A 19,933-nucleotide genomic window follows, 5' to 3' on the forward strand; every position below is an offset into this window, starting at 1 on the left:
ATAGGAGTTTTGCCAGATTAAGGTCTACAGATTTGGTCCTATGGGAATCAACTGCTCGTCTGGGTAAGGTATCCAAAACACATAATGAAAATTATACACCTATCACTCTTCAACATTTGCCACTGAACTGTCCCCTATGTCACATGACTGTTTACAGGTAACTATGAAACACTTTGAGGCAAAAAAAATTTCAATTAACATTTCTGCTTCTATGAAATATTTTTCAGGGAACTGTTTATTTCCCCCAAACTTCCCTAGCATTGTTGGGACAGATCTAGTAAACCTTTGTACAGAAGTTAATCCCACCAAATGGAATTACTCACATGAGAAGTATTCATGAGCAAAAAATGTGTTGGTTTATTATGTCATTACACAAAAAGATCTGTATTCATTATTGAGAGCACCCAGGTGTAATCAGAAAAGTAGCCTAGTTCAAACTCTTCTTTCTTCCCATTGTCCCACTCCAGCATTGTCATAGAATAACAGAAGTGGAAGGACCCTGAGAGGTCATCAAGTCCAGCCCTCTGTGCTGAGACAGGACCAAGTAAACCTAGACCATCCCTGTTCTTAAAATGCTCCAATGGTGGGGATTCCACAACCTCCCTTGGAAGCTTAATCTAGAATTTAGCTATCCTTATAGTTAGAATTTTCCTAATATCTAACCTAAAACTCCCTTGCTGAATATTAAACCTGCTTAATCTTGTATTTGTTTTATGTACAGTGCACATGGAAAACAATTGATCAGTCCTCTTTATCACAGACCTTCACATATTAGAACACTATTATCAGATCCCCCCATAGTCTTCTTTTCTCAAAATTTTCCTAGCATGTGGTGCCCAGAACTGGACAAAGTACTCCAACTGAGGCCTCACCAATGCAGAGTAGAATGGGACAATTACTTCCTATGCCTTACATACGATACTCCTATTAACACATCCCAGAATTATATTAGCCTTGTTCACAACTGCATCACATTGTTGACTCATTCAATGTGTTATCCACTGTAACTCCCAGATCATTTTCAGCAGTACTGTCATCTAGCTAGTTATTCCCCATTTTGTAGTTGTGCATTTGATTTTTTTCCTCCCCAAGTGTAGCACTTGTATTTATTGAATTTCATCTTGCTGATTTCAGATGAATTCTACAAGTTGTCAAGGTTGTTTTGAATTCTAATCCTGTCCTCCAAAGTGTTAGCAACTTCTCCCAGTTTGGTGTCATCCACAAATTATATAAACATATTTTCCACATCATTATCCAAGTCATTAATGAAAATATTAACTAGTATTGGACCCAGGACAGACCAATCTGGCACCCCACTAGATATGTCCTCCCACTTGGGCAATGAACCATAGATAATTACTCTGAGTGTGGTCTGTCAACCATTTATGCACCCACTTTATAGTAATCTCATCTATACCCCTTTTCTTCAGTTTCCTTATGAGAATGTCATGTGGGACTATGTCAAAAGCCTTACTAAAATCAAGATATATCACATTTACTGATTTCCCCATCCACTAGGCCAGTAACCCTGTCAAAGAAGGCAACGAGGTTAGTTTGGCATGATTTGTTCTTAACAAATCCATTCTGGCTATTATTTATTACCCTATTATCCCCTAAGTGCTTACAAATTGCTTGTTTAATAATTTGTTCCAGTAACTTTCCAGGTATCGAAGTTAGGCTGTAATTCCCCAGGTCCTCTTTGTTCCCATTTTTAAAGCTAGGTGCTATGTTTGCCCTTTTCCCCTCCTCCAGGACCTCACCTAACCTCAAAAATAACTGCTTTAGATAGTTCCTTGGGTACCCTAGGGTGAATAGCAGCAGGCCCTGCTAACTTGAATACATCTAATTTATCTAAATATTCTTTAACCTGTTCTTTTTCTATTTTGGCTTACATTCCTTCCTCCTTGTTGTTAAAATTAACTGTGTTAAATATCTGGTCACCATTAACCTTTTTCGTGAAGAGTGAAGCAAAACTGGCATTAAACAAGTCAGTGCACTTGATGTCATCAGTTATTACCTCTCCTTCCCCACCAAGTAGAAGACCCACACTTTCCTTCATCTTTCTCTTGCTCCTCATCTATTTCAGGAGCCTCTTCTCATTGCCTTTTAATGTTCCTTGCTAGATGTAACTCAGTTTGTGCCTTAGCCTTTCTGATTTTGTCCCTACATATTTGTGCTATTCTTTTGTACTCCTCCTTCACAATTTGTCCATGTTTCCACTTTTTCTAGTATTCCTTTTTGATTTTCAGGTCATTAAAGAACTCTGACGCGGCCATATTGGCCTCTTGCTTTTCTTCCTATCTTTCCTTTGCACTGGGATAATGTTAAAGGCACTTATTCAAACTGTGCCCTTAAGAAACTGCCAGCTCCCCTGAATTCTTTTTTCCCCTTAGATTTTCGTCCCATGGGACCTTACATACCAGTTCTCTGAGTTAAAGTTTGCTTTTTTGAAGTTTGTTGTCCTTATTCTATTGCTCTGACTCCTTCCTTTCCTTAGTCCCTGTAGTCAGAATCAAGTCTAAAATAGCTGTTCCCCATGTTACTTCCTTCACTTTCTGAAACAAAAATTTGTCCCCAATACATTCCAAGAACTTATTGGAAATTTTGTGTTTTGCTGTATTACTTTTCCAACAGATGTCTGGGTAGTTAAAGTCCCACCTTACTACCAGGTCTTCTGTTTTGGATACTTCAATTATTTGTTCTAAAAATGCCTTATCCTCTTTCTCTTGCTGATTTGGTGTTGCCAGGAGACCTGCTACTATGATGTCCCTGCTACTTCTTCCCCTTTTACCTTCACACAGAGACTTTCAGCTGGTCTTCCTCTTACCTCTTTCTGGACCTCAGAACAACTGTTATATTCTTGTCATATAATGCAACACCTCCACCTTTTTTCCCCCTGTCTGTCCTTCCTGAACAAGCTATCACTCTCTATACCAATATTCCACACATCAGATTTATCCTACCAGCTCTGTGGTGCCAATTAAATCATAATTTATCTTATGTAGTAACATTTCCAGTTCTTCCTGTTTATTTCTCATACTCCTTGCATTATGGGAATTAACTTTACATGAAATAGCAGCATAAAAACCCTTGGAACTCAAACATGAGTAATTAAAAAAAATACTCGAAAAAGCTCTGTTCTGTAACTTAGCAGCAGCAATTGCATGGACCCTTAAAAGCCTTTGGAATGGCTACATGATAAATATTTGATGGACAACATCTGGCTTAATGACAGAATCAGTTACTGCTATTCAAATATAAAGACAAGTGAATCAGCACCTTATTATTGTTTTCAGCTCAAATAACACACAAACAAAACAGACCAGCCTGCTGAACACTATTTATTTTACTAACTAGTACAACCCACATTAACTGTCAAAATAGGATATAGACACACTAGTTAAAAAAGCATTATCATGAATAATTTAATCCAAATCTATCAATATTTTGCTCTGACTGCTTGTAAAGGAATAGTTTTCTAACTCTAAATTCAGTGCCTGTGATTTGAACAATGTGCTACACATGTAAATCCAGACAATGGCAAAAGGAAATATCAGTAGGAGTGGTGGGGACTTAATTTTCTTCTCTACCTCTCCCCGTTGTCTTTATTTTCTGGTTTCTAAATGCTCTCAGCGATCTGAAAAACTGTCAAGTCATTTTCATTAAAATTAGAAAGCCCTAATGTCATGTGTCATTTAGCAGTGCAGGACTGAGGCAGCAAAAGGAAACAGCAGAAGGTCAGAAACCACATGGAAGGATAATTAACATAAATGTTCCTCAACACTCTCATGTTATAGAGCTGCCAGGGACAGGTCCTTGTCACCACATGGAATTCACAATTTCTTCTTTAACTATGGTACTGAAGGAACTAACAGGGGAGTTTAAGTGGGAGTGAGTCTCATTGGAGGAGAAGGTATCTGTACTTGCGTCTGTCTTTGTGGTGCTTGTATGTGTAGAGGCCTGTAGGGGCAGTGTGCTGAGCCCCGAGCCCTGATTAGGGGGCGGAGCCTGGCTGATTAGGGGACCTATAAAAGAGGCCTCCCAGCCAGGCAGCGAGCAGCTAGCAGCGAGCAGCGGTCGGCAAACAGGGCGGCTAACAGGGGAGTTTAAGTGGGAGTGAGTCTCATTGGAGGAGAAGGTATCTGTACTTGCGTCTGTCTTTGTGGTGCTTGTATGTGTAGAGGCCTGTAGGGGCAGTGTGCTGAGCCCCGAGCCCTGATTAGGGGGCGGAGCCTGGCTGATTAGGGGACCTATAAAAGAGGCCTCCCAGCCAGGCAGCGAGCAGCTAGCAGCGAGCAGCGGTCGGCTAACAGGGGAGTTTAAGTGGGAGTTTGGAAGGGGAGGCAGGAGGGCGCGGCGGTCGGTGTGCTTTGTTCCCTCAGAGGCTGCAGGCAGAGACCATGGCAGCCATGAGCCAAGCAGCAGGGGACACAATGCAGATGAAAGCATGTAGCAACTGTGGTATGTATATAGTCCTAGCAGGTGCAACGGATCAGAGGTATGTTTGTATGAAATGCCGCCTACTTGCTCTGTTAGAGGAAAAGGTTCGGGGGTTGGAGATGCAGGTAGAGACCCTGGTAGAGTTTAGAAGGGGGTTTGAACAGCTAATGGAGCAAAGGCAAGGGGTAACTGAAGGGGAATGCTCGGGGGTGCAGGTGGAAGCGGGGGCTATGGTCTGTGAGGGGGGAATGTCGGGGGGAGAACAAGAGCAGTGGAAGCATGTGACCGTGAGAAACAGGCCAAGGAAAAGGAGGGCTAGTGAGGGGGAAATAGAACTCAGGAACAGGTTTGGGTGTTTGGCTAACGAGGAGGGGACGCAGCAGGTGGTAACTGATGGTGGGAGGCAGAGGAAGAAAAGAAGGGCAGCTAGTCCAATAGACAGGGGGGAGGAGTTGATGGAGACAGCATCAATACTCAGCCCCAGGAGGATACAGGGTGGCAATAGGGGGACTATAAGGGTAAATGGAGACAGACAGGACTTACGGCCGCAGAGAACAGGGGATAGACTGGTAGATTGCGCTGCCCCTAGGCAAAGGCAGGTGTATGTGATTGGGGACTCCTTACTGAGGAGGTTAGACAGGCCTGTAACCAGGGCGGACCCAGAAAACAGAAGGGTGTGCTGTCTGCCGGGCGCTAAGATACGGGATGTGGACCTGCGGTTGAAAAGGATCCTAAAGGGAGCAGGTAAGAACCCCTTGATCGTCCTTCACGTAGGAACGAATGACACGGCTAGGTTCTCGCTAGAGAGAATCAAGGGAGATTATGCCAGGCTGGGGAAGACGCTTAAGGAAGTCGAGGCTCAGATTATCTTCAGTGGGATTCTGCCTGTTCCTAGAGAAGGACAGCAAAGGGCAGACAGAATTGTGAGGATAAATAGCTGGCTGAGGGAGTGGTGCTATAAGGACGGCTTTGGGATGTATGGCCACTGGGAGGCGTTCGGGGACAGACAGCTGTTCTCGCGGGATGGACTTCACCTGAGTAGGGAAGGAAATAGACTTCTGGGAGGAAGGCTGGCTCATCTCATCAAAAGGGCTTTAAACTAGGAACTTGGGGGAGACGGTTGGGAGATGTCCAGTTAATCTCCACGCCAGATTCCAACACTGAAAATGAGGGCGAAGAGATAAGCACAGATATAGATAGGGGTAGGGAATTGGACATTAGAAGGAGGGGGCAGATGGACACTAGGGGGTCCGTACCAAAGTGCATAACTAATGGGAGAAAGGACAGACAGCATACGGTAAGATGTTTATACACCAATGCGAGAAGCCTAGGTAACAAAATGGAGGAACTGGAGCTCCTGGTCCAAGAAATGAAACCTGATATCGTAGGAATAACCGAAACATGGTGGAACTGTAGTCATGACTGGAGTACAGGTATCGAAGGGTATGTGCTGTTTAGGAATGACCGGAAAAAAGGTAAAGGTGGGGGTGTGGCACTGTATGTGAATAATGAACTAAAATGTAAAGAAATAATAAGTGATGGAATGGATAAGACGGAGTCTGTCTGGGCAATGATTACACTGGGTAAAAGAACTACTAGAGCCTCCCCTGAGATACTGCTTGGGGTGTGCTATAGACCGCCGGGATCTAGCCTGGATGCGGACAGAGAACTATTTAATGTTTTTAAGGAAGTAAAAACTAATAAGAGCTGTGTGATCATGGGGGACTTTAACTTCCCAGACATAGATTGGGGAACAAATGCTAGTAACAATAATAGGGCTCAGATGTTCCTAGACGTGCTAGCAGATGAATTCCTTCAGCAAGTAGTAGCTGAACCGACGAGGGGGGATGCCATTTTAGATTTGGTGCTGGTGAGTAGTGAGGACCTAGTTGAGGAAATGATAGTAGGGGACAACCTTGGCTCGAGTGACCATGAGCTAATTCGGTTTAAACTAAATGGAAGGATTAACAGAAATAAAACTGTGACTAAGGTTTACGATTTCAAAAAGGGCAACTTTTATAAATTAAGGCAACTACTTAGGGAAATGGATTGGGCTAACATACTTAGAGAGCTAAAGGCAGATGAGGCCTGGGATTATTTCAAGCTGAAGTTGCACGAGCTGTCCGAGGCCTGTATCCCGAGAAAGGGGAAACGGTTAGTAGACAGGAGAATTAGACCTAGCTGGATGAGCGGGCGTCTCAAAGGGGCGATTAAGAAAAAACAGAAAGCGTACAAAGAATGGAAGAGGGGGCAGATCGGTAAGGAAACCTACCTTATTGAGGTCAGAGCATGTAGGGATGCGGTGAGAAAGGCCAAAAGCCGTGTAGAGTTGGACCTCGCGAGGGGAATTAAATCCAATAGTAAGAGGTTTTATAGCCATATAAATAGGAAGAAAACAAAGAAAGAGGAAGTGGGACCGCTGAAGCATGTAAATGGAGTGGAGATTAAGGATAATCTAGGCATGGCACAATATCTAAATGAATATTTTGCGTCAGTATTTAATAAGGCTAATGAAGGGTTTAGGAATAGAGGGAGCGGGACAGAGGGGAATAAAGGAGGGGCGATTGACATTACAGTATCAGAGGTGGAAGCCAAACTTGAACAGCTAAATGGGACTAAATCGGGCGGACCGGATGATCTCCATCCTAGAATATTGAAGGAGCTGGCGCGAGAAATTGCAAGCCCCTTGGCGATAATTTTTAATAAATCTGTAAACTCGGGGGTGGTACCGATGGACTGGAAAATAGCTAATGTGGTTCCTATTTTTAAGAAGGGGAAAAAAAGTGACCCGGGTAACTACAGACCTGTTAGTTTAACTTCTGTAGTATGCAAGGTCTTGGAAAAAATTTTGAAGGAAAAAGTAGTTAAGGACCTTGAGGTGAATGGCAATTGGGACAAATTACAACATGGGTTTACGAAAGGCAGATCGTGCCAAACCAACTTGATCTCCTTCTTTGAGAAAGTAACAGACCTTCTAGATAAAGGAAATGCGGTGGATCTAATTTACCTCGATTTTAGTAAAGCGTTTGATACTGTCCCGCACGAGGAATTATTGGTTAAATTGGAAAAGATGGGGATCGATATTAAATTCCAGAGGTGGATAAAAAACTGGTTAAAGGGGAGACTGCAACGGGTAGTACTGAAAGGTGAACTGTCGGGTTGGACGGAGGTCACCAGTGGGGTTCCTCAAGGTTCGGTTTTGGGTCCGATTTTATTCAATCTATTCGTTACTGACCTCGGAACCGAATGTAGGAGTGGGCTGATAAAGTTTGCGGATGACACAAAGTTGGGAGGTATTGCCAATTCGGAGAAGGATAGGGATATTCTGCAGGGAGACTTGGATGACCTTGTAAATTGGAGTAAAAATAATAGGATGAGATTTAATAGTGAGAAGTGTAAGGTGATGCACTTAGGGATGACTAATAAGAATTTTAGTTATAAGTTAGGGACGCATAGGTTGGAAGTGACGGAGGAGGAGAAGGACCTCGGAGTCCTGGTTGATCGCAGGATGACTATGAGTCGGCAATGTGACGTGGCTGTGAAAAAAGCTAATGCGATTTTGGGATGCGTCAGGCGAGGTATTTCTAGTAGGGACAGGGAGGTGCTGCTTCCGTTATACAAGGCGCTGGTGAGACCTCATTTGGAGTACTGTGTGCAGTTCTGGTCTCCTATGTTTAAAAAGGATGAACTCAAACTGGAACGGGTACAGAGAAGGGCCACTAGGATGATCCGAGGAATGGAAAACCTTTCCTATGAAAGGAGACTCGAGGAGCTCGGTTTGTTTAGCCTAACCAAAAGAAGGCTGAGGGGGGATATGATTGCTATCTTTAAATATATCAAAGGGATTAATACCAAGGAGGGAGAGGAATTATTTCAGCTCAGTAGTAATGTGGACACGAGAACGAATGGATATAAACTGGCCGTGGGGAAGTTTAGGCTTGAAATTAGAAGAAGGTTTCTAACCGTCAGAGGGGTGAAATTTTGGAACAGCCTTCCGAGGGAAACGGTGGAGGCGAAAGACCTTTCTGACTTCAAGATTAGGCTTGATAAGTTTATGGAGGGAATGGTTTGAAGGGATAACGTGATTTTAGTCAATTAGGCATTAACGTGCCATCGCGGGTAAAATGAGGATCCGGCTGTAGAATCTTGCCTGTATGCTCGGGGTACTGCTGATCGCCATATTTGGGGTCGGGAAGGAATTTTCCTCCAGGGTAGATTGGCAGAGGCCCTGGAGGTTTTTCGCCTTCCTCCGCAGCATAGGGCAGGGCTCGCAGGCTGGAATATTCTGTTGTGGGTGGGTCAGCTTTTGTGGCCTGCATCATGCGGGAGGTCAGACTAGATGACCATATTGGTCCCTTCTGACCTTAAAGTCTATGAGTCTATGAGTCTATGAACTTTTACAGAAATCTGAAACAAATCTGGGTCAGAAATTGTGTGGCAACAGCGGGGAAAGCAAAGCTGGACCAACCAAAGGGAAGATGTAGTATGCCGACAGCCCATGCTCTCTGGGGAGGAATTGTGTCTCCTGAGGTTGTTATTCCAGGATCTATCCCTGGGCTATGAAGAGCTGAACCACCCCACCCAATGCCTCCAACATGGGCTTTATTTTAATTTTTTAAAATATGCACTAGAAATGGGACCAAGATGCAAAATCTGGGCCTACATCTGAACTTCTTCAAATATCAGGGGGTCTGAATTCAAGATTTCAGTACATTACAAAGACAGGGCCAGCCACAAAGTTCAGGTTAGGGTTAGATCTGTGGTTTGGTCCAAGCCTGTCTTTATAACACACACACATGCGATATTACATTCTACTGCCAGTTTTTGATCAGCTGTATCACTACATTCTACTCCCTTCTACTAAATGGTGAGAAGTACATTGACAAATGAAACAGAAAACAGCAGCCAGCCATTCCAGGGTGTCTACTTTGGGGAATACATAGGCACTACCCCTAACCATCCCCAGTCTCACCTGATTGCATGTTAAACAAGATATATACTGTCTGAAGCAAAACTGGGGAAGGGTTAGGGACGGGAATAAGTCCTTCAGGCAAGAGAAATAGACCACAAATAAATATGGTTTATTTACTGGAGAGGAAGGAAGTTTACGCCAGCAGACAAATTTCAAGTAGTACAAGTCAGGCAGTTTTCTAACAGAAGAGATTTATGATGAACAGCCCAGGCTGCAACCAAAGCAACAACAAATGATACCATTGTCACTGCCTGGCCTGCTGGCTAGTTCATTCTGCAGCTCATTTTTAAGTGCTCCTTCAGGCATCCTCTTGTTGCCTGCAATATTGTACATGGTGGATTCAGGGCAGGCCTTGAAGTACTGTAGTATGCTTTTATGATCTTGGGCGGGGCAGTATCAACAGAAGAATAATTGAAAACAGCTGCAATGGCTTTTTAAAACACTGGCACACGCTGCTTTTATAGGAATTCCTCTCATCTTTAGGTTGATCACTATAATAAAAACACATACCTAATGATTTACTGGATTTTCTTCCCTCTGCCTTTATGACGACATAATCAAACTTGATTATTTAAAATATAATGGTATTCAAAAAGGGGGCTAACAAAAGTGTTTTAATAAAAAACAGATGCAGGTAGCTTTATATGTCCGCTACTATTTTATATTCAATACTTAAACATACAATTACATGGTATCACCTTCCCCATCTTGTAAAATCCACCGTTCTTTTTTCTTCTTCTCACTAAGGAGCAAATCCTCAATCCTTCCACACAGTTCAAGTAAATGAGCTGTGAGCAGCAGTTCTCCATTGTTATCAAGCGAAAGGAAACCTTCAACACTGCCACCGTGTCCTCTGAACACTACAAAGTTATAAGCTGTCACAGCCATTAGGCCCCTCCTATGGAAAGTAGGAATTGGCCCGTGGACATATGTAATTACAGATCCATAAGCCTTGCTGTCCCCCCTCGCTCTGCCGCCAGCACAATGCTCTGGGCAGCGGGGCTGTGAGCTTCAGGGAACAGAGGGGGTTGGATGGGGAACAGATAGGAGGTGGAGGCCGGGCCACAACCCCCTCCCCTAACCGGCCCTCCATACAATTTATGAAACCCGATGAGGCCGTCAGGCCAAAAAGTTTGCCCGCCCCTGGTCTGGGGCCTGAGTCAGAAGGTCTGCATAGTGCAGTATGGACACGTTAGCACAGCTGAGAGACCCAGGTCCAGCAATTGTAAGGCCAGGTTCACAATTCAGTTTAGAAGCTCAAACATGGGCTTGGAAACACCGAAACTCCTGGGTCCTAGAGACCTAGGTTCACAATGCAGTGTAGGCATATCCAAAGCTGCACCAGGCTGAGGCTGATTGCGCCCAGAGGTGCTCTAATTCCTTCCTGACAAGGTGGGGGATCTGCTCCACCACAATCTCATGTTCTTAAATGTAGACAAATTTAGTTCCGGTACAAAACTGCTCATTACAATGAGATTCAGCAACTAATTTTTTTACTTAACTCTAGACACACACCCTAAAGTCATTTTCTATTCCTCCGTTTATGAATATTTGAGGGATAAAAGGATAAGGAGACTTTCACTACCAGGTCCTAGCCATAACGGGAATGGCCAAAGCTCATTAACATGACAGCAGTTTGGTGGCCTGTACGTGAAATAAACTAGTGTCTTAGCCCACACTTCTAGCGCCTGCATTTATGCCCTGTTTTCACACCATAACAACTATCTCCAGGCCTTCTTCAATGCTGCCCCTATCTATGGAGCTCTTATCCAACTCCAGGCTGCAAAGACACTACTCTTCTTTTCATTCAGATCACTCTTGAAGATATACATTTTCTGTAATAACACAAAAAAGCATCAATGATTTAATAATATAAGCTAAAGTTAAAACCTTATTTATTTTCTCCTTTTGGCTTCCTACTTTACCTGGTCTACCATGCCTATTTTGCTTCGGTTGTAAAGGTTAGGGCCAGGTGCTGTCTGGATTCTGTGTTTTATTCAGCTCCAAAAACACATCTGGCACTTAAACAATGATGATGAAGATGAAAACTAGTGTCCATGGGTAAACAAGCACAGAATCAGAGATCTATCTTCTCACATTAGAGCATGCCACTTTGCAAAGCTTGAGACACACCAAAGGGTACAGTTGCTGTGGTGGTTCGGCAATGAATCGAGGATTGCCATTTCCAAGGCAGTCAGTATGATGCTTTTCATAAGCAACAAATTCACTTAAAATTAATGTTAAGAAGATTATTTTCCCCACCAAAATGGTTTGATATGAAAGCAGTGAGAACGGTATATGATATTAGCAACTAACAAAAAAGTTTTCCACTTATGAAAAGTAAGAGGATTTCCAATGTTGGGCTAGATCTTAAAGACCTGCTTCATTTTTACTAAAATTTGCCTGAGTAAGGAATGAGTAAGTACTCCTGGATCTGGCCTGTTAGTTATAATGAACTCCATTGTTCACCCCCTGGGAATATGCATGATGCTAAAAATGAAGAAACCTAGCTCAGATGCAGTATTTTGAGCCAAAGGATGTTTATGTAGCAGACTGGCATGGCTCCATAAACAGACATATGCCCAATCCAGTAAAAATCACATTTTTAATTGCTCAAAAGCATTTTCTGAACTATAAATAAATCTCTCTGATGCCTCAAGCTTATACAAAAACATTCAGTAGCTCTGGGGACATCAAACAGCTCTCCCTCTCTAGTCAGCAACCCAGTTATTCCTCTGTGTACTTTATAATTGACACCTAAAAGCCAATGGGCAATAAATCTTTGCCAAAAAATGGAAGAAATTATCTCTGTGGTTACACAATTACAGTATGGATGGAACCATTCTGAAACACATATTAACGTACAGTATTGCCAAGCCAAAAATTTCAAAAGTCATGAGTCAGGCCCCCTCCAAAAAATGAGATTTTAAATCATATTTTTGTTCTGATATTTTAACTCCCACTCTTCGTCCTCAACATATATGACAATTACAGCACTGCCAACTTTCGCAAATTCACAGTGAACAAGACCATTTTGCCCCAGCTGTATGAACACTTACTAGAGAATCCAACTACAATCAGGGCCTATGGTGGGGGCACCATACAAACACATAGTAAAAGAAAACCCCTGTCCTGAAAAGCTTATAGTCTTGTGCAAAACATAGTGGGGTGTTTGAATGGGGATTCAAACTCATCTCATATAGGGGTTACTAAATATCTATTAGAGGGGAGCAACTTTAATTCCTGCAGAATTGGGAAGGATACAAACTGATGACTCACAGGTGAAAGGCTGTATACAGCATTAGCCACATCCTGAGATATCCAGTCCCCAAAAGTGAACCCACAACCTTCAGATCCACACAACAGACCTCTTCCATTTCAGCTATATAAGTAGCTGGTGGAGGGAAGCATGTTATTTCCTCCTAGATGGATCAGCCCATATAGGGGGAGACAAAACACAAATTGTGTTTGGGTTAAACGGTATTTGTGAGACAGCAGTGGAATGCAGGACATTAGCATTCTTGATTTCTACCTCTGTCTCCGAAAACATGGCTTGGACTAATGGTTACCAGTGGCAAGGCCAAATGTAACACCAGCCCTGTTTCGGTTGCCTGTGGTGGCTGAACCCAGGACCTCTGAATATAAAAGCATGAGCTCCTACCACTTCAGCTAAAGAATCCGCTCTCTTAGCATAGAAACAGTAGCAGATCTGTAAACCTCTAAATGTGGTTGAATTTATTACCTCTATATTGAGTTCAATGGGATTACTCACAGACCATAAGAGCTATGTACATAAGTCTTTGCAGGGTAAAGGTCTAAATTTCTGTTTTATGAACTCATTCCTTAGCAAGTTTGATTAATCAAGCCCAAGATGCCTGTAAGCACGAATATTCCCTACAAACCTTATGTTCTCTATCAATTCCTGTAAACAGCATTGGTAAAAGACAGGATCAGGGATGGGAAGGGCTGACGGAAGCTTCCCAGGTATATATGAAATGATTATGGAATTACCTGCACTATACACTTTTATCTGCCAGATACCCCCCAGATATTTAAGAATAAATTTGCAGCCTAGTTAAACCACATCCAGTGTCTCCTCTCCTTCCAACACAACTGGGCAAAAAATATTCTTGAATATTTGCAGGTTTGTGCACTGTTTAAATATATTCATATTTTAAATGGATAATTCTTATTACATTAGCTCCTCAGCCAAACGAGATATAAAAATACCTAGCAGATATTTATTTTGAGCCAGATTCTGCCAGTCTTCTCTCACACTGAGTAGTATCTTATTCCAAAAGTAGCTCTATTCATTTTGTTACTCAGCATGAGTAACGATAGCTGAATCTGATCCACTGCTTTACTAAAGTGATGTATATTACTTTAAAAACACTACCTGGTTAAGAAAGCTTCTTATTCACAGCTACCATAATATAAATTAGCAACTCGAGTAAGGAACAGCGGGTAAACCTAACAGAATGCAATCTCACTTCTATTAAGGAAAACCAGTTATTCAGTACTGATAAATGAGTAATTTCTCCTGTCCAAGCCAAGTACATTTAAAATATAACTTTACTTACTCTACTCTTTCAAGACAGAAATAACACTATCATTAAAACTGTTTTAAACACATTACTCCATTGATTCCCAATCAGGGCAACAGAATTAGTGTTTGCAACTGGTCTATTAAACTGTTACTACTTATTCTTTGTCTCAAGAGAGCTACTGTAGGTAATAAACCAGTCACTAGTCAGACACTTTTATATAAGGAAAACCACTACCTAAAAAGCTATATGGTTTTAGAATTACTGTAAAATTATAGTTGCATCAAGAACAGCTCCTATTGCCACGTTTGATAACTTGGCCTAAGCAGTTATAAACCACTCTATACTCAAATGAAATAACCTGTTATCTGCACCGATATGTCCTCTTTATAATTTTTACATAAAGAATGCTACACTGTGTTTATGTTAATGTCATAGTAATAGTCAATAGTAATTGATTTCAAGAGCTATAAACATTAGCGGTAGAGTTGAACAAACAACTACCCAAGATGAACAAACAATGAACCCAATGAATTTTAAATGCATAGGTTATTTGTGAATACGTTTTCCATTATTCAACCAGTTCCATGAATGATTGAATAGTATTTCAGCAAGTAACATATTCAGCTAATTTTTTCAGTCAATTGAATATCTTAATTTTTTTTAGCTTTAATTGGAGAAAATATGTCATTTTAGAGATGGATGAGATCTCAGATCAACAGGCAAGAACATAACTCATGGAGAAAGGAGAATGTATATGCATTAAAACAGAAGGTAAGAATTAATATTATTGAGTTATTTTAGTGATCACATTTTTCTAGAAGATAAACATTACAGAATAAAGAGAGAAAGAGGTTAAAAAGGGATTTCATGTACAATATAGTTCAATACAATATTTTCCTCACCATTGTTTATAATAATGCACCCTCTCAAAACTTCTAAAAGAAAATTTCCACTATACTGATTTTGTCCATGCCAACCTACTAACCGGTAGTCATTTTGTGAGTGTCTCCTTGGAAGTTGGAGGAGAGAAGACCAACAAAGGAAAAGAACCAGGGGGAAGGAGGAGGAGGAAATAGTAGAAGAGCCAAGGGAAAGAGAAAGATGGATGGGAAGACCCAGAGGAATGGGAATGGTGACTGAAGAGTGTAAGTGGTAGGTGGATGAGTGGAATGGGTCAGAGAGGGGAAATGAGGAAAAATGGACAGAAAGAAAAACACAAAAGTAACAATGAGATGGAGGGAAAAAGGCAAGAACAGAAAGTGAAAACAAAAAAAAAAAACATACAATGAAAGAGTAGACTTTAGTGAAAAATTAATTGGAGGGAACACATTAAAATAGGTAACAAGATTCAGGTATTGTATAGACTAAAAAGTGAAGTATAGCAAGAGAAAGGAAAGAAGGAAAGGAAAATATGGAGACAGTGAGATGTTTATTTTTTCTACTTTGTAGAAAGTTTGCTTTATTTAACATTTTGACTATGATTTAATGGTAGTTCGGCTATTTCCAGTTAAAATAGCTATAAAATTTCCCCTTTTATATTTATATTTATACATACATACGATAGAGAAAGATATACATACACACACATATAATTTAAAAGTCAACAAGCTAAGGTATTTGACCCTCCACATTCCACACATTTAAAGTTAATAGCAATCTTCCTCAGACAGTCTGTTATAACATGTTAAGTTTGGATTTTAAATTATTTCACTCTTAATACAAAATGCACCAAGACATCACACTGTAGCTAGCTTATGAGCTGTGCAGTGCACCATGACATAAAATTACTATGAGACCATCTGAAATTTTTTGAAAGCACTCCCCACTGAAAAAGCCCTGTTGACAATGACACATATTGGATTGTTTTAAAGTGTATCCATCAAACCACTTCGGAATTTGTTTTAAATCCAATAAATTAAAAAACAAAACTAAAATGAGAGGATGAGGATGACAGTCAAAAAATATCACACTTGGTTGTTAGAAAATAACTATATTTAAGTTGTCAATCATTCTTGCTGGCACAAAAAGGGCAGAAAAAGCAAAACACATAAAATCAACATGGTAACCGGATATTGGCTAGGAAGCTGCACCCGTATTCCCCTTCTAGGCTTGCTGTTTCCGTCTCATGTATCACCTTCAGCGCTTTTAAGAGAAACTTTAATCCACATCTGGGCATTTACTAACGTTTCATTTTCTCACTGTCCTTCTAACTTTCCACAGTAAAAATGACTGACAGTTTTACTTAGATTGGGATTTTCTAACATTTTGAGGATTTGCTTTTTATGCCTTTTTATTTTATTTTTCAATTCTGTTTTTGCTGGCTGCACTGGGCACTTATGCATCCAAGCATAAACTAATCCCACCCATTTAGCCCCAGCCAGAGTGCTGCATTAATGCCACTCAGGTGTTGGGGGGATTGACTGGTTAAAACTACAGAGCCTTTGGGAAGGGGAAAATTAAGAGGACCCATAGTGGAAGTATATGAATTAGTGAATGTTATAGAGAGGGAAAGATGAATGCTCCTTTTTATTCCATAATACAGGAGAACAATGTTTTTAGATTAAAAGCAAAGGAACGATAGTTTGGGGATTAAGTTACTGAACTGGGACTTGGGATTTCGGAGTTCAGTCCCTGGCTCTGCCACACACTCCATAGATGTATTACCTTGGCCAAGCCATTTGTATGGAATTCTCAAAAGCACTCAGCATTGACCTAACTCTGCTCCCATTGAAGTCAACAGAAGACTATATGCTTTTGAAAAGTCCACCTTATTCTTGCCGTGCCTCAGTTCTCCATCAGTAAAATAGGTTTAATAATACTTCTCTTCTGCCATCCTTTGAATATCTTGTCTATTTTGACTGTAAACTTTGTCCCTCATTATTTATATGTACAGTGCCTAGCACAGTGGGGCCCCATTCTTGGTTGGATTCTTCAAGTGCTACTGTAATCAAAATAATACATTAAAAGAAGGCAACACATTTACTGTAAAATGGATTAACTAAATGCATTTTCTAACCTACATGTAACTAACGTGTGGAAATCAATGTGGCATGATATTGTTTTGGAAATTACTTTGAAGGTTTCAAAAAAGCATCAGCATTTACACTGACAAGGATAAAACACAGTGAAAGTCATAATTAATGGTTACGGTGAGGACATATTTTCCATAGTACAAGACTAGCTTTGACTTCCTTCTCCTCCAATGGAACTTGATGGGGAAAAAACCTCTTTTCCCCATAAAAATATTGTATATGTAGGTGCTCAAACACTTCAGTATTGTAATAGAGATCATATAAATAAGTGAGTGCATTAACTCTTTGTGAGACCTATAACAGAACATAGTACTCTAACTTGGTAAAAACAACCATTTGTAGTTAGATGATTTCTCTGTGTGTTATAAATTGAACAACAATATTACAACTTCCTAAAAGTTTCTATTTCTCATCTCTTCTCCCCAGTAACGACAAAAAAGGGGATGGGAGGCTGCACTTAGACAAAGTTAAAGATTCCTCAAGAAATCTTTTCAGTGAATTTAAGAAGAAAAATGTTTGAGGTCACTGACCGGGGGGCAGGAGGGAAGGGCAAATGGTGTAACTGCCAATTGAAATTGCATATGCAAGACACTGAAATGGTTGCTGTTTTTTAGCAGGAGTATTGTTATTTCTTCTCATTAAAACACTTGTAAGTAGGTTACTTGCTGGTTAATGTACACTGGTGTATGACTTGTTACTCAACCAAGTTACTATAATCTAAAAAGGTAAGAGGCCGGTGTCTTTCAAACTGGCAGTTGACTAGGATGACTCTCCTTCCCTCTCAGGTTTTCTCTTATCTAGTGTTCAGAAGGTCAGACATAAAACAGGAGAACACTGGATCAAATGCAAACTATTTTCCAGAAATACAGATTTTTTTTTTAAGATAGATAGATAGATAGATAGATAGATAGATAGATAGATAGTGATATGACTCTAGATTCTATGTCTATCTATATGAATATTAGAAGCTAGAGTCATGTTGAAAACAAAACTGCCAGACAAAAGCTATCCTGGGAGAAGGTCAAGACTACTGATGCTCAGGAAGGAAGAGGAGCCACACTGATCCCATCCCGAAACATACCAGAGGGAGGTTGCCAGGAGAGTATAAACTGAACCAGATTGGTGGACTGAAAATGGAAAGGGGTAGCTCCAGATGCAACCTGGGAGACCCCTTTAGGGTGACTGATGTTGTAAAGAAACCCTGTATTCAGAGAGATGTTATAGGGTCTTCATATGGACATGATGGTAAGAGCTCCGTAGGAGCCTAGTAATTTGAGATTTTTTATGTTTGAAGTCCAGATTTCCTAGTTTGTTTCATTGGGGATGTTTATTGAATAAAATGGTGTGATTTTCCATTAACCATCACAGTGGTGCAGCGTGTTGTTCGAGAGAGCTGCTGTAGGGGAACTGTGCTACATGCTCATGGTACCCACAGCATTCAAAACAAAGCCAATAATTTAGGTAACATTTTCATCCTACAACGTCAGCCCCAAGAGGGCCCCATATAATATCTCTTTTTCCTTCACTCCCATGTTGAAGAAGCTTACTTTTATTCTTCACCCCACCACTCACTTGAGTAAAAATAAAATGTTTCTTGAAGAGAGATACTATTGTAAATAATAGTCTGAAGGTGAACTGGGGGTACAATAACTGCTTTAATACAAGAGTTTGATTCAAGCCACATGATGGGGAGTTCTGAACTGCAGGGACCCATTCAGAGATCTACCCACTAAAGCAGCTCCCACAAGCTACTGAGTGACAATACATATCACCGATAAAACACAAAAAGGAAATATTACCTTACCACAGCAAATTTTCATTGACTGTTCAATTATCCTGAAGTTACAATACTGTTGCCCAGAAACTTCTGAAAACTAACTTTTACAGATTAACCCATTTGTTGTTGCAATATACTCCATTGGAATAACAAATATCCTATTTCTGAAATGGATTTTGTCTTTTCATCTCTGGAATCCTATTTTCACATTTTAATATTGAAGTGCGGCTGTTACGTGACATGTGGGTGATTTTATCTACGGTGCATTCAGTTATTCTGCAGCTGTAAAACTGAAAAAAAAAACTTTTCAAGATCATGGTAATGGGGAAATCAGTGGGGTGCTGATGTCTGTATAGGTGACTAAAATATACATTGTTAAAAGAACACTCCATAGTTGAATTTAATCAGATCAGTTACTCGGGAGTACTCACTCCAAAACCAGATTCAGTGAGTTTACATGACATATTACAAAACCAGCTCACTTACCGGAGGAAAAGTTCAAACCAATGAAAGTATATTGAAGAAATACCTGTAAGACTCCATCTTATACCACCTACAAGATTTTTGTACATATTACATGTTATGTACCTTTAAAAAACCATCAGGGAAACTCTTACCTTGCATGGTTGTTTTTGTGGGTTCTGAAAATAGAGGAATGAGCAAGAGGTAGACGAGGTAGACAAAAGAGAGCCCATTGTAACGGAACACACATGCTGTAATGGAAAAAAGAGAGAGTATGTTTGTTAATCTGGCCAGTCTATCTGGGAATACTTAAACTTAAAGACAAATTGCATTTACCATGAGTTGCATATTTGACTAGTGCTTATAGCTACTACACTTCTTCACATAAAAAGATAATTGTATCACTCTCTGTATTTGTTCTACAGAATCACTAAAGGTTCTATTTAAGGAAGAAATATAGTGATTCAAAACATGCCTGCAGTATTATACATTTCATTTTAGAGGAAGGGTGGTCTTGTGGTTAAGGCAGAAGACAGAGTCAGGAGACCTGTGTTCATTTCCCAGAAGCACCACAAACTTCCTGTTTGACCTTGGATGAGTGTCGCTTGTTATCTGTGTGTCTCATTTTCCTCACCTATAAAATTGGGATAATGCTATCTATCTCTCAGGAGTACAGCAATACTTAAATCATGAACATCTGAGA

At 40.6% G+C, this 19,933-nt stretch overlaps 1 protein-coding gene across 1 annotated transcript in view; it reads right to left on the reverse strand.

The window, feature by feature from the left end:
* Nucleotides 1-19,473, reverse strand: part of PIEZO2 (piezo type mechanosensitive ion channel component 2) — a 364,496-nt gene extending 345,023 nt beyond the window's left edge. The window contains 1 exon segment of the mRNA XM_065398323.1: nt 19,386-19,473. Coding sequence (XP_065254395.1) covers nt 19,386-19,392 — 7 coding nt within the window. The 5' untranslated portion in view covers nt 19,393-19,473.
* Nucleotides 19,474-19,933: the final 460 nt, after the last annotated feature.

The sequence above is a fragment of the Emys orbicularis genome, chromosome 2, assembly GCF_028017835.1.
Source record: "Emys orbicularis isolate rEmyOrb1 chromosome 2, rEmyOrb1.hap1, whole genome shotgun sequence".
Classification (NCBI taxonomy): Eukaryota; Metazoa; Chordata; order Testudines; family Emydidae; genus Emys; species Emys orbicularis.